At 27.7% G+C, this 13,661-nt stretch overlaps 1 protein-coding gene across 1 annotated transcript; it reads left to right on the top strand.

Moving 5' to 3' along the window:
- Positions 1-2,164: 2,164 nt before the first annotated feature.
- On the top strand, positions 2,165-13,435 carry LOC107438744 (uncharacterized). The gene is made up of 7 exons (XM_016051096.3): positions 2,165-2,337; positions 2,505-2,609; positions 2,837-2,872; positions 8,001-8,165; positions 9,550-9,791; positions 12,822-12,984; positions 13,089-13,435. Coding segments are annotated over exons 1-7 (804 nt in total). The 5' UTR covers positions 2,165-2,335; the 3' UTR covers positions 13,180-13,435.
- Positions 13,436-13,661: the final 226 nt, after the last annotated feature.

A 13,661-nucleotide genomic window follows, 5' to 3' on the forward strand; every position in this document is an offset into this window, starting at 1 on the left:
TTTTGCTGTGTAGTATGTTATCTAAAAGTAATGAAGGTATAAACTATGTATCTATTATTTGAGAATAAAGTTTTCAAACAAGGAACTTATCATTTTGGAATTCTCCGGGAATCATAAATCAGGTAAGTGCAATGATTTTTACAATAAAAAATTTGCTTGTAAATATTTTTTTTTTCATTTGATGATGGTTCTCTACAGAATGGTTTTTTACGTCTGATTAAGAACTATAAGAATAATAAAAAAAGAAACAATATGAAAGTTTTTATTTCAATGTAAAGAATTCTTAAAATCGTTTTTTTATCCTAAGAATTCTTTATTTTCCGTTTTTTAGTTTATAATTTTTTGATAAAAATTGTTCTCAAAATACTTTTTTTGAAAAATTAAATGGTATAACATTATGTGTTTATGTATACTTCTTGTATATTCCAATGTTTGAAGTAATATGATTCAGAAAAGTATGGAATAAAAATTCGGTACTAACGTATTAACGCCACCGCCGCTACAGATTTGGCGGTTTTTAAGAGCCGCTAATCTACACTTAAAATTTTTGCGACAATTCATAAAATAAAACACTTTATTTAAAATCAAAATAGTTAATCGGATTTCGGTGGAAAATGAGCCGATATAGAGTTTAGCATAGATTCAAAACAATCATATCGCCATATGAACTCTGATGAATAAGATTCCAAATGAAATAACATTTCCAAAACGTACGTTTACCAAGATAAAGTTTTATGTTGTGGGAATTGGTACATTTTCGTTTTTTCGGTAAAATATTTCCCTCCTGAAAAAATAAAATTGCATCTTGTTTTGTTTTTGGCAAATCCCAAAGACGAATATTCGTAGCACTAAAAATGGCGACAAAAAAGAATTGTCTTTTTTGTTTTTGTTTTTGTTTCGTCAGCATTCTTTATTTTACGTTTCTTAGTTTCTAAATAATGATTTTTATTGAAACTTGAAATTTTTTGATAAAAATTGTTGTCAAAAAACGTTGTTTACAAAATTAAATTTCATAAAATTATGAGGCTTATGTATACTTTTTGTTCATTTTAATTTTTGAACTAATATGATTCTTAAAACTATAGAATGTAAAGTTTAAATGGGCCTTTCATGTTATATCATTAAATTTAGTAATACTATTTCTCGGGCATTAGGTTTTAACTCTTATAAGAATATACATATTTTTTTCTGTTAATGTACAAATATTTTTCCGATGTGTTTTGGATGTTCCTTCTCTAATAAAAAGAGATACCATTTTGTTTTCGGTTGTATAAGAAAGAAGATCAAGCATTTTTCTTTTTTAAATTTAATAAGCCACATTAAAGAAGGAACGTTGCAATGCTACACGCTACATTAACGACGTCTCCAGAGTAACTGAATGACGGTTCATATAGAAATCGCAGGTAAGCGTCTCATACAACAACGCCCCCTATAGTTCGTTGCGATCGCGAATTGTCTACATCATGATGTATCTCCACTTAAGCAGCAAAATAGTAGTTTTCTGGGGAATATTTTATGAATAGTAGTAGCAGTAGTATTGATAATACTTTATTTACGTCTCACTAAAGCTGCACAATGAACTATTGGCGATATCTATTGAGGATGATCTGAAGACGCGCCATTACAGTTTTAAGCCACTACAGGTGGTCATCATCCCTCCCACTGTAGTAGCGTGATGACCTGCACGGAAAGTCGAGCATTTTACGGTGGAACGATTTAACGAGAACCGACACCACGAACCCTCTGTCCCTACGGAGACTGATCAAAGTGGTCACCCACACGCTTATTGAACGTATTCAGTGAACACCATCGTCACGCATTACGGAACGCATTCAGAGAAGCTTGATATCGGTATTCTATTGGAAACTGTGTCTTTACTGTGTCTATTGAATCAGTGTACTGCTGGACAAAATGTTTAAAAAATATTTCAGACAAAATTTTTAAATTGCACATACAGATCAGACGCTTTTTTAAAAAAATTTGCAGCAAATACGGTTGCAAAACTTACTGTTGCCGTCGAGAAAAAAAAAGGTATCTGATTTTTCACGGGAAAATATATTTCACCAATCAGGTGAATATTTTTCAACAGGTGATCGGTGGTGCGGTAGTCGAATTTGGTGAGAATGCTCCTTAAGGAATCAGTGTGAATGCTTTACGAGATAGTACAAAGTTTGACTTTCAAGTGAGGTTAAAGCGTTATTTTCAACAGAAAAATCCTGCAACCGGCTTATGTTATTAAATTGAAATGGTTGTTTCAATGTCCATATATAATCGGAATCAGGAAACAATAATATTCTAAAACCAAAATAGTTTTTGAAACTTTAGTTATCACAAAATGTAAGTTAAGTTCCCTTGTGTGTTTAAAATTTTTGAAACTCTTGTTTCTATTAATAGCTTTTTAACTTATTTTCTATTATAAACAACATGTTTAAACAATATATTGTTTGTAGTGTTTATTAACTAAATGATAAATTAACTAAACCAACAAATCCTTTATTTTTAAGGGCTTTAAGTAAAGGCGAATCTAAGAGCAAAGCAGAGAAAGAAAAGAAAAAGAATAAAAGAAGTAGTGTGTCATCATCTTCTAGCAGTAGCAGTGCTAGTTCAAAGTATGTATTTAGTTTTGCATAAAATGTTTTTGAATTTAGCAATAGAATCTTTGAGTCAAAATTGATGACGTATTACATTTGGTCAAAAGTTTCTCACTTAATATCATTTATTCATATTATAGTATTTAATATTTATATAAAACAAAAGTTATCTTTAAAATATATGATATGTACAAAAATGTTTGTGCAGTTTTTATTGTACATTTAAATTTGGTATTCTTTTCTAGTCCTCGCAGTAAAAAGACTGAAACTAAGAATACTAAGTGAGTATATGAATTATTTACTAAATAATCTCTCATATTTATGTATTCTTAATAAGCAAAATAAGTTATGTATTTATATTATATTTCAACTCATGTCATTTTCTTCTAATGCCTCTATTTAACTTCTTTGCTACTCCTAACTTCACTGCAGGGTTCATACTTGCCCTATACCTTTAATTATACGAATATTTTATTTCAAAAATTCAGATTTTGTGTGTGTTTAAAACACTTCATTTTCTTCAAATGCAAATATGGATTTTAATCAATCAATTCAAAGAACCTAAAGATTTGGATTATCAATCTAACATTTCTTTAATTTTAATTAATAATGCTAGTAAAAATTGCAAAGGTTCGATTTTTTAAACTTAGGGAGTGTTTAATAATTACAAATATTGTTTAGTTCTGGCATATAGCCTTGCAAAATTCATTATTTTAAACTTTTTGGAAATTCTTTCATTTAATGTAAACAAGTTTCAGGTAACAAATTTATGTTATCAAATTTTTATCCGATTAATACAGAGATCATACACTTATTTATTGTTTTCAGCAAAGGCAGTAAAAAATATTGAAGGGTAGATTTTTTTATCCTCATAATTGTTGGTTTTTAGTACCTCATATCAAAAAAGATTGATTTTAATAAACAATGCAGTAATCATATCACATAGTTATAAATAGCTAATTGAGGGCTCATCCATTGAAATACTTTTTTGTATTAAACAGTTAAGTGGTATGTTTCAAGATTATTAGAACCTTACTTTAAAATAATTTGATAAAAGTTTTAAAATCTATTAAAAAATTTAATTAAATATTGGTCTGAAAGAGGGAATATTATCTATCTAATTGATACTGGTTATTTTTTTAATGCAAAAGAATTTTATGTATTGATTGGAAATTATTATAAGTTATTCAGTGTTGATAAAATTATGATGGAAACCGTTAAAACTTTCTCTTCTGATTGAAGTAATCCAGAATTAAAAAAGGTTTCTTTATTACAGTACAGAACCCGGAAATCGGAAAACCAAAAAACCTGAACGAAATTCAATAAATTTTCCCGCTATTTTTTTTTTTAAAAAAAAAAAATTTCCCTCATAAGATTTTAGGATTTTTCTTCCTTTTTTGAAAGATGTTTACCTTACCATCATTTTGGAAATAATCATTAGTGTATTACTCCATCGTTTTTTCTTTTTAAGATTATTTCCAAAAAAAAAAATTTTTTTTAGTTGGGTTTAACACTAAAAATAACGGCTTTTTGTAGTGATTCAGAAAACCGGAAAAATCATTTATCCGGAATAGCGATGGTCCGGATCGTTCCGGATAATTGGTTCCCTACTGTACCATTATTAATGTGCTTAATAATGATGTGTTTAAAGTGCTATGACGCTTAAGCAGAAATTTAAGTTTGAATTTTTTAAAAGTAGTAAGTAAACTGTTCCAAAAAATGTCCCTTTTTTTTATAAAAAAAAAACTCTCTTTAAAGCCTGTGTACTGTTTATGTATGTGTTTGTTTAGTGGCAAAAAATTTAAGTTGACAAATATTATTGACTCTGTTGCAACTTATAAACCTGTTATTTATAACAGATTTGACAAGTAGCAGGATTATTTTTTTGTTTTAATTTTTTAGCTTGTTACTTGTCATATAGATTGTAGATTTTGGTAGGGTTAGACTTCACAATAAAACAGGGTTTGAAAAAACCCGGGGAATTTTGAAAAAACCCAACCCACCTGGGTTTTATTGAAAAAACCCGGGGGAAATTGGGTTTTATTTGAAAAAACCCGGGGAAAATTGGGTTTTTTCATTTAGTGCTCATAAATTTTACTGTGAAAATATTTTTATTTATTAAATAGAGTTGTATAAGTAAACACTAAAATTTCATCTGACTTCTACCTGTAATAAAATTAAACTGGAATAAATATTTAATGGTCTTCCATGTTTTTATAATACGATTAACAGAAAGTGAAATTAAAATTACGTATAATTATAAAGAGTATCAGTTATTTACCCCTTTTTTCAAATATTTAGATAAATATATGCATTTTTAGATACATTTTAAATTTATAGTTTCAAAAGACAAATTAATCTTAAAATTATAAAAAAAGCATATATGAAAAGTTATAGCTTATTTTTTTAAAATCAGAAAATAAAACTTTAAATTTGTTTATTGTTGTTTAATGTATCACTTTAATAGAAAGTTTTTTTTGTTTGCTTTCATTATTTTAAACATGATTAAAAGAAACAAAATAAATTGTATTCAAATGAAATCTTAAAAATAATATTTAAAAAATCTTAAAAGTAATATTTTAATTTTTAACTGTTTTTTGATTGTGATAAATTTTCTCCAAATAGTTAAAAATTGTCAGCAGATGTTAAGAATTAACTTTAAAAAAAAGGTCCAATTTTTTCCTTTATTATTATTATCATACAACAGATTCAAAGGGTCTACATTTCTCTCTTAGATGGTGATACACTTTTACGAGTTTTGTAGCTTTATCTATTCCTAATCTATTTCAAAGTTTACTCTGCACCAAACCGAAACTTGAAAAGTGTTTTTCGATAGAGACAGAGGATGCTGGTGCTGAGTTCAAATAAAAAAGAATTGGCAGAAATTTTGTGGAAGCTAGGAATTTTATTTATTTATTTTACTTATTTTTTTTTTTTTTTTTTTTTTTTTTTTTTTTTTTTTGCCATAATTTTCCACTATTTTTTGCACTCAAGCATCATTGATTTTGGAAAGTATTCAGGATCGGAAATTTTGAATGCCATAACACGTGGCAGAAATTCTGGATGATGCTTAGAAAGACAGTTTTCTGCTAATTGGTCTTGTTCATCATTTAAAAATTGTCCCCTTGTTTCGGGATCCAGGACGCATATGCTAATAAATGATGTGGCTGAACAGCCTGATTGAATCTTTTTACAAAATGTTTATGGGGTTCTAATTCATCACACGATAGTAAGTTAATTCATATTTCAACAGCTTCTGAAATTGAAATGTTTTCTGATTGAAGCTTTTTTAAAGCTTAAGAAACAATTGATATCTGTTTTTCCCAATTGATAGTTTATTGGTAGAGCTCAACATTATTTAATATTTTTGACATATTATTATTAGATTCATTTTGATGTTCAAGAACAATCTCTTCATATTTATGGTAATTATTGGCAAAAGTTTTTACGTGCTCATAATATGAATTCCACCTAGTGTCATTGGGTCATCAAGCAGTTTTTTTCATTTGCCCATCCATGTGCTTGATGCACATTTCTAAAATATTTGTTAACTTCAACGATGTGTCCAATGATAGTATTAGGAGCTACTTCTTTTTGAATCAAATTTAAAAAAAAACAATTTGTAAAAAAACACCAAGTGGGTTTTTTCAAAGTGGGCCCACTTGGGGAACCCTGGTTATATGTATTTTATATTAAGTTTAAATAACGCATTATCACTACCTATTTGAATCTTCTTTATTGTTAAGTGCATTATGTTTCATAATTTTTTAAATTAGGAATTATAAAATATAAATGCATTAATATAAAAGGAACAAGTTTATTAATCTTTTTGTTTTCACACACATTTATTTACTATATTTATTAAACATATGGATATTACCTGTTATAAAATTATAATCTGTAAATATTTATAATCAGTAAAAACTAAAATTTCATCTGACTTGAGTTAAATAAAAAACTTAAATAAATATTTAATGGTCTTACATGTTTTTATAATAAGGTTAATAGAAAGTGAAATTAAAACTACGAATAATTATAAAGAGTATCAGTTACTTGTCCCATTTGTTTTCAAATAATTAACCCTAGGAAAATGATTTCATTTTTAGATAAATAATTTTAAAAGGTTCTCTTATAAAAAGTTTTAGCTTTTTTTTTAAAAGCCACAAAATAAAACTGTTTAAATTTGTTAATGTATCACTTGGTAAAAAAGAAAAAAAAAATTTCTTTTCAATTTTTGTAAACATATGTAAACATAATATATAAAGCATGCAACTATATTTGAAAAATTGATCTTTTCAGAGTATATTATTTAAATTTTTATTTGATTTAATATCATTAAAATATTACTCTTTGAAAAAACCCACTTGAAGTTTTCAATAGTAGATACCTACTATAAAATTACATGAAGATTCCAGTTTCTTTTACTTTACTAATATTAAAAACTTAATCATATAAATCATGACAAATTTATGCTGCACTATAAATTATGTAAAAGTAAATGCAAAACAATAAGTTTTAGTAAAAAAAAAAAAAAAAGTTTTTTTTTTTGAGAAAACCCACTTATCGTTCCAAGTGGGTTTTTTCAACGTGGGCCCGCCCAATAAAACCCGGGCGGGTTTTTTCAAAGTGGGCCCACTTGGCGAACCCTGCAATAAAATCTTATAAAGACTTGTACTGTTTAAAAACTAAATATTACAATTTGATTAAATATGTACACAGGTGTTTTTTTTTTTTTTTTTTCCTATTTAATAGTACCCGTATTAAAATTTTTATTTACATGTTATATATGATAAATTCTAATTGATGCTAAAAAAAAAAAAAGAAGCTATCACGTCATGACTAGAGTCTCCTAGTTAGGGATCTACAAATCTTTGTTACCATGGTTCCTACACTATTAAAGCTGGTGACCCATAAATATAGAATTGAAACTGTTTTTTTTTTTTAAATGTTTATTTTTAACTGAAGTTTGAAATTCCTCATGACCTCATTCCAGCAATCTAAAAACATCAATCATCTATCAGTTACAATCACAGCTATCTCTATACAGTTAAAACACACATGTTACAACTTCTTACTTTTTATTAATTTATTTTTCAGGTGTATGGTTAATATTTTTACAAATACTTCTGAATATTTTTTTAGTGGGTATATTAGGATGAAATCTGATTATTATTATTATTTAATTTTTTCACTAAGGAAACTATTATTAGTATGTTTTAAAGTTTTAGGCTATACGAAAATTGATTCTCTTCTTGTAATCTAGACTATTAAAAATTTGATTGCTTAATGTTTGAAGTTCCCTCCAATTTATTGCTGAAACTATTTTTGTTCCTTTCTTTTTAAAGGTAGAACATAAAATACATAATATTTTTCACATTTTTTTAATATAACAAATGTTTTTTATTGTAGGCGTTCAGGCTCATCTTCTTCATCCAGTTCTAGCTCTTCATCTAGTAGTAGTTCAGATGGTGAATCACGTTCTCGTTCTAGCTCATCATCATCCTCATCTTCTTCATCATCTAGATCTTCAGGATCAAGACGTGTCAGTGGACGTGGGAAACGCAATGTAGCAAGGTTATTTATTAGTTGCCCTCTTAATATATTATGTTTTTTAAATTTAAATATTTAATATCAAACAATAATTGTTCTGTTATTATTTATGTGTTTCTCATTTTTTAATAAAAACCTTTTATTTCTATTTTCATGAGAGAAAAAAAAATTCTCATGATTTGCATTAAGTCACACATTATGATTTGCATTTATTAATATCGTGCTTTACCATTTTTTCGAATCATATTTTTTGTTATTCTGTTTTACAAATTTCAATTTATTCTTTGTTTGTAAGTCACCCATACGCTCTGTGTTCCCTTGTTGACTGCATTTCTCTGGCAAATAATGCATCGCAATTCATTTCCAGATGATTTGAAAATCATGCATTGCTATTTATATTTACATGATTTATAAAACCGATATTCCAATCTCTATTCACACGTTTTCAACATCCAATATCACGATTTGTATTTGTAGGCAGAATTTTTGTAATTTTGCAGATACTTTAGCATTATGTGCTAAGATATTATTATTATTTATTTATTTTTTATCTTACTCTGATGCTGTAGTTATCTTAGCTTAATTTGTATTATTATCTTCAACTTGGCGGCAATAAAAAAGATTTTGTATTTGATAAAATAACAAACAAATCAAAAACTTAGGTATTTTGGTGATGCTGGGAATTTTAAAAGGGATTGCCCTATTCATAATAAATTAAGTAATTAATTACCAATAAAAATTATGCATGACACTCATTATTATTTTTGTTAATGTTTTAAAGAGTCTTTATTTACTTGCTTGAATATTAAATTTTATACACATGAAATATAGAATGAATAATCCTTTGTTAAGCATTTGCGATGTTTTTTTATTATTACAAAACGTTTTTTATCCTTTAAATGTCTTGTTAGAAAACAGATTTACTTTCAATGTAAATTATTATTTGTCTATATAATATGGACATGTGCTCAAACATTATGTGTATTCTCGGGACAGCAACAAATAAATCTTAAAAACAGAATTAGTTAGAAATAAGAAAGGGCACATTTGTCAAAGGAAAACAACACAAGAAAAGCTTTGGTAACCGAAGGGGCAATTTTTTTTTTATTTGCAACTTTGTCTTTTCTCATTTTTTGCTATCCTACAATCATCATTCAAAAATTAATGTAAAACTGTGTCCACTTTATTTATGAAAATGAAGCAGACAGAAATACAGCAGTAAAAGTACTGCTGTATTTCTATCTGCTTCATTTTCTTTTGAGTATTCACATAGGTTATTATATTTAAATGCCTGTTTTTAATTTGTTATATATTTTTAGAATGTGCCAACAATTTCTTCTGTAATGTTTATGACAATATATAATTATTCTATTCTTTGCAGCAATTAATGTTTTCTTTTTCCCTATAGATCCCCTTCAATAAAGAGAAGGAGAAAAAGTCCATCTCCTAGATTAACAAAGATACAAGTCAGTCGTCTTACACGCAATGTTACTAAGGACCACATAAATGAAATATTTAGTACCTTTGGAACATTGAGAAATGTTGACCTTGTCATTGATCGGGAGCGTCCGCATTTGTCAAGAGGTTTTGCATATGTTGAGTATGAAAACCCAGAAGATGCTGGAAAAGCACTCAGATATATGGATGGGGGTAGGTGGAAAGTTTCAGATTATTTTAATTTACAACATGAAAAATCATATAAGGTCATTTAAAATATGTCACTCTTGATTGATTCAGTCGTGAGAACACACAATTTCAGGAAAGCTAAAGAATTATGATTTCTGCAATATATCTTCAACCGTTTGAGAAACATAGATGCAGAAAAAATAATTTTGTTATATGCTGGGAAAAGTTTATATGTCTTATTATTTACAGAGAGGGTAATTTTAGGCTGTTTGGAAATACGTTTTACTTAAATATTTAGCCCAACATGTCCTTTCTAGACCTGGTAGGTACCATTAAACCCTACTTACAATTAAATGTATTCATAATACTTATAACACAATGTATGGCTATTATATGAAACAAAAGGAAAGTAAGATTCTTATGATCCGTATGCAAGTTTTTTGCTGTGGTATATTATGAGCTAAATCAAATTTCATCAGCAGGGTGGCCACAGACGTACTGAAAAAAAAAATCATAATAACTTTGTGGACTGATTTTATTAAGTTTTCCTGGTTTTTGTAACTTTTGGCGTAATTATTCTATAATTAATTTTTCAGTTATGCCTTATTCTTAAACGAAATATTACTCAATACTCTTTTACTTGCTATTAAAGTTGAAAATAAACAATAAGATAGAAACAATACTACATACTTTACTACAAAACAATTTTTAAAAAAAATATTGGACTTATAAGTCAAATTAATTATTCTTCCCTAATTTTTTTTGGATATTTTAAGAAAATTTCTTGATTTTTCCGTGTTGATTAAATTCCTTATTCCTCATGGCCACAATGATTAATTTTTTAATAAATTCTACATTTCCGCCATTTATTTTGTCGTAAACGATTTTGTCATTCATTGGTGCAGATCTCTACGTAGTTTGGGTTTTTTTAGTCATTATACTGTACCACAAATTTCAAATCACACTCTTAATTAGTGACGATTTTCAATTGTTTTTTTTTTTTAATGTGTTTTATTGTCATTATACTGTACTGGGAAATTCGAAACACGCTTTAGAATACTCACTTTTTGATGCACTTAATTAGCAACAATTTTACTATAACTCGATGTGGTTTTGTCAATTGCTATTATTGATTTAGATTAGCAGATGTTTATTATTTTGTTAAAAATCTAGATGTTTTAATACAAAATTATATCATACACATACTACAAATGTTAAATCTCACAGTTAAATAGTCACTTTTTGACACATTTGATTATCAACGATTTTTCCAGGAATCCTGCTCGGATTTTGCCAATTGCTTTTTTGGTAGTTATTACTATGGATTTTTTCGTAGTTTTAAATATTGATGTTTTAATAACATTTCATCCTGCTAATTTTTAGCACATTTGAAGAAAGCTTTATTTTAAGCTCTTGAACATTGAGGATTTAACCATAAATCTTCAAATAAGAAATATGATACCTCACTTTGGTGCACACAGTTTGCAACAATTTTGTTGTGAATCCACTTGGTTTTGTCGATCACAGTTTCAGCTATTGCTAAAAACTTTTACATTGTTCTTTAAATCTCTTTTATATATGTGTATATATGATGCTATGACCTTATAACATGCATTAGTAATGACATTTTCTTCTAGAAATGGCAGGATTTTGGGCATTTTGAAACCGAATTACACGATTCTTTTGGCAATAGTAATCTTTTTTCTCTAAGCAGGAAAGAAAAAAGTTTTTTTCCCGCTTTAGTGAAATTCCAAAGCAGTTACAAAACCTCAGATATTGTTTTCCTGATTTCCGAATTATTTTTTTTATCAAACAGCATAAGTCATTAAACCTGGGTGCAATGTTTAATTCAGGCCAAAAGAAAGCCAGCTTTTATTAAAGCTAAATGTTTTTCAAAAGCAGACAAAATGAAAGGAACATGATGTTAATAAATACAGTAGTTTGGTTGGGTGACAGAAACAGTGTAGAATAACAGTTTTGCATTTTTGAAACAGCTTTAAACCTTACAAGTGTTAAGAATGATCATTTTTAACTTCTTATTCTTCATCAATGGTGCACCAACCCAGGGTGGGCGATGACCTTCTTCAGAAGCAAGTTCCAAGCTGCCCTCTTCTTAGATAGACTATCATTTTTAGCTACTTAGGGGTTATAAAAATTTATTTCCCAACTTTTGCAACCAAATATATTTTTAATATCGTTTTAAATAGTTCTCAGTTTTATAGAAAATTAATGATAAAAAAAAGTTTATCAACAATTTCTTTATGTAAAACTAGGAAATTATGCTTCAATTTTAAAAAAGAAATGCATAAATATTATGGTTATATTTATACTTTAAAAAAACGAGAAAAAAAACAGCTAAAATTGTTGTTAAAGATCGAAATGTGTTATTGGCACAAAAGATAATTATGTCCTTGCTTTACATACACAGTTATGCTTCAATAAATATTGTTCTCACAAATCAGGTAGAAAAAGAGATGTAATTATTTCGATGCAAAAAGTCAGTATCGAAATACTGTTCAACTGTTATTCTAACATGCATTACAGTTATTCCCTTTAAAAAGTTCACATAACACTTTTATACAATATCTACATTTAGTTATAATTTTTCCTGACAAAATGTAATATTTGACATTTTAAGTGGAAAATTTGTTTTTTTCTGAGTCTGAAGAAAAATTGCAGTGTAAAAATTAAATATGGCCTGGAAAAAATTAACAATTTTATTTCTCAAACTAAGTCGGAATCCTGATAAATATTCAGTGTTATAACTGGATTGCTTATCGAGTGCATAAAATTGTCTATTTTCAAGAAAAGCTAAAATTTCATTATTTGTTTTTAGAAGTAAAACAAATGTTATATCTTATTTAAACTATATAGTTTTAAATATGTAACTGAAATGGATACATTTTTATAATCAATATATTTACCGAATATTATTATAAAACAAATATTAGCATCTTGGTGCCTGCAGTCTTTTAAAATCTGTCTTATCTTGTAGATTTTTTAAAAATGTGGTTGATTTGATATTTATTAAACTGTGTTCTTTTGTTTCAATAGGCCAAATAGATGGGCAAGAAGTGCAAGCATCCCTTGTTCAATTTCACCCTGCTCCTCAGAGACTCACCAGAGTTCGTTCACCTCCTGGGGGTATGCGCAGAGCTCCACCCCCTTGGCGACGATCTCCTCCTAGAGGAATGAGGGGTGGTCGTCCCAGGAGAAGGTAATTAACCTATTAAAATCTAAAAGTGTTCCCCGGTCCTTAAACTGATATTTTGATTTAAGTTATACTTTGGTTGGTTTCATTTATTGATTCTTCTATTTCAGATCACCTCCTAGATACAGAAGAAGATCTAGGACACGGTCAAGGTCTCCTAACAGACGGCGTCAAAGATCAAGCAGTAGTAGCTCTAGATAAATTACCTGCTAATCTGAAACTTTAAACTTTATGATACTGTTTCATATAATTCTTATCTTGTTTGGTAACCTATGCTACAATTCTGCAAAAAGTATTGTTTCATTAAATTGTGGACTGGAACTAGTTTGCACTTAATTACTTCTCTTTTTACATTTATGCCAATATTAAAAGACGTCTCTTGTTGTATTCTTATTCAAGATAAAAATTTTGACTATGACATTTTTGTTGTTTTAATCAATAAATTTTAAAAATAGAATTGTCTTTTCAATGTTGTATTTTTCTATCAATTTTCAAATAATGCAATTTATGCCTTTTTAGTTTTTAAAAGGTTAATGGTTTATTTATCTTTTGACTACTTTTCAATACTAATTTTATAATCTGAAAAAAAAATCCTAAATTTTTCTATTATATATCTGTTACAAAATTTGTTTTATATTAGCAAAATTCAAATTATTAGGAATAATCTTAACCTTGTAATTTTA

The sequence above is a fragment of the Parasteatoda tepidariorum genome, chromosome 3, assembly GCF_982258835.1.
Source record: "Parasteatoda tepidariorum strain Cologne lab strain chromosome 3, Ptep-v5.0, whole genome shotgun sequence".
Classification (NCBI taxonomy): Eukaryota; Metazoa; Arthropoda; class Arachnida; order Araneae; family Theridiidae; genus Parasteatoda; species Parasteatoda tepidariorum.

Bases quoted from the DNA above. Each gene is read 5' to 3' on its own strand.
- LOC107438744 (XM_016051096.3), top strand. The intron at 2,610-2,836 runs GTATGTATTTAG...ATTCTTTTCTAG, and splicing joins AGTAGCAGTGCTAGTTCAAA to TCCTCGCAGTAAAAAGACTG. The intron at 8,166-9,549 runs GTTATTTATTAG...TTTTCCCTATAG, and splicing joins GGGAAACGCAATGTAGCAAG to ATCCCCTTCAATAAAGAGAA.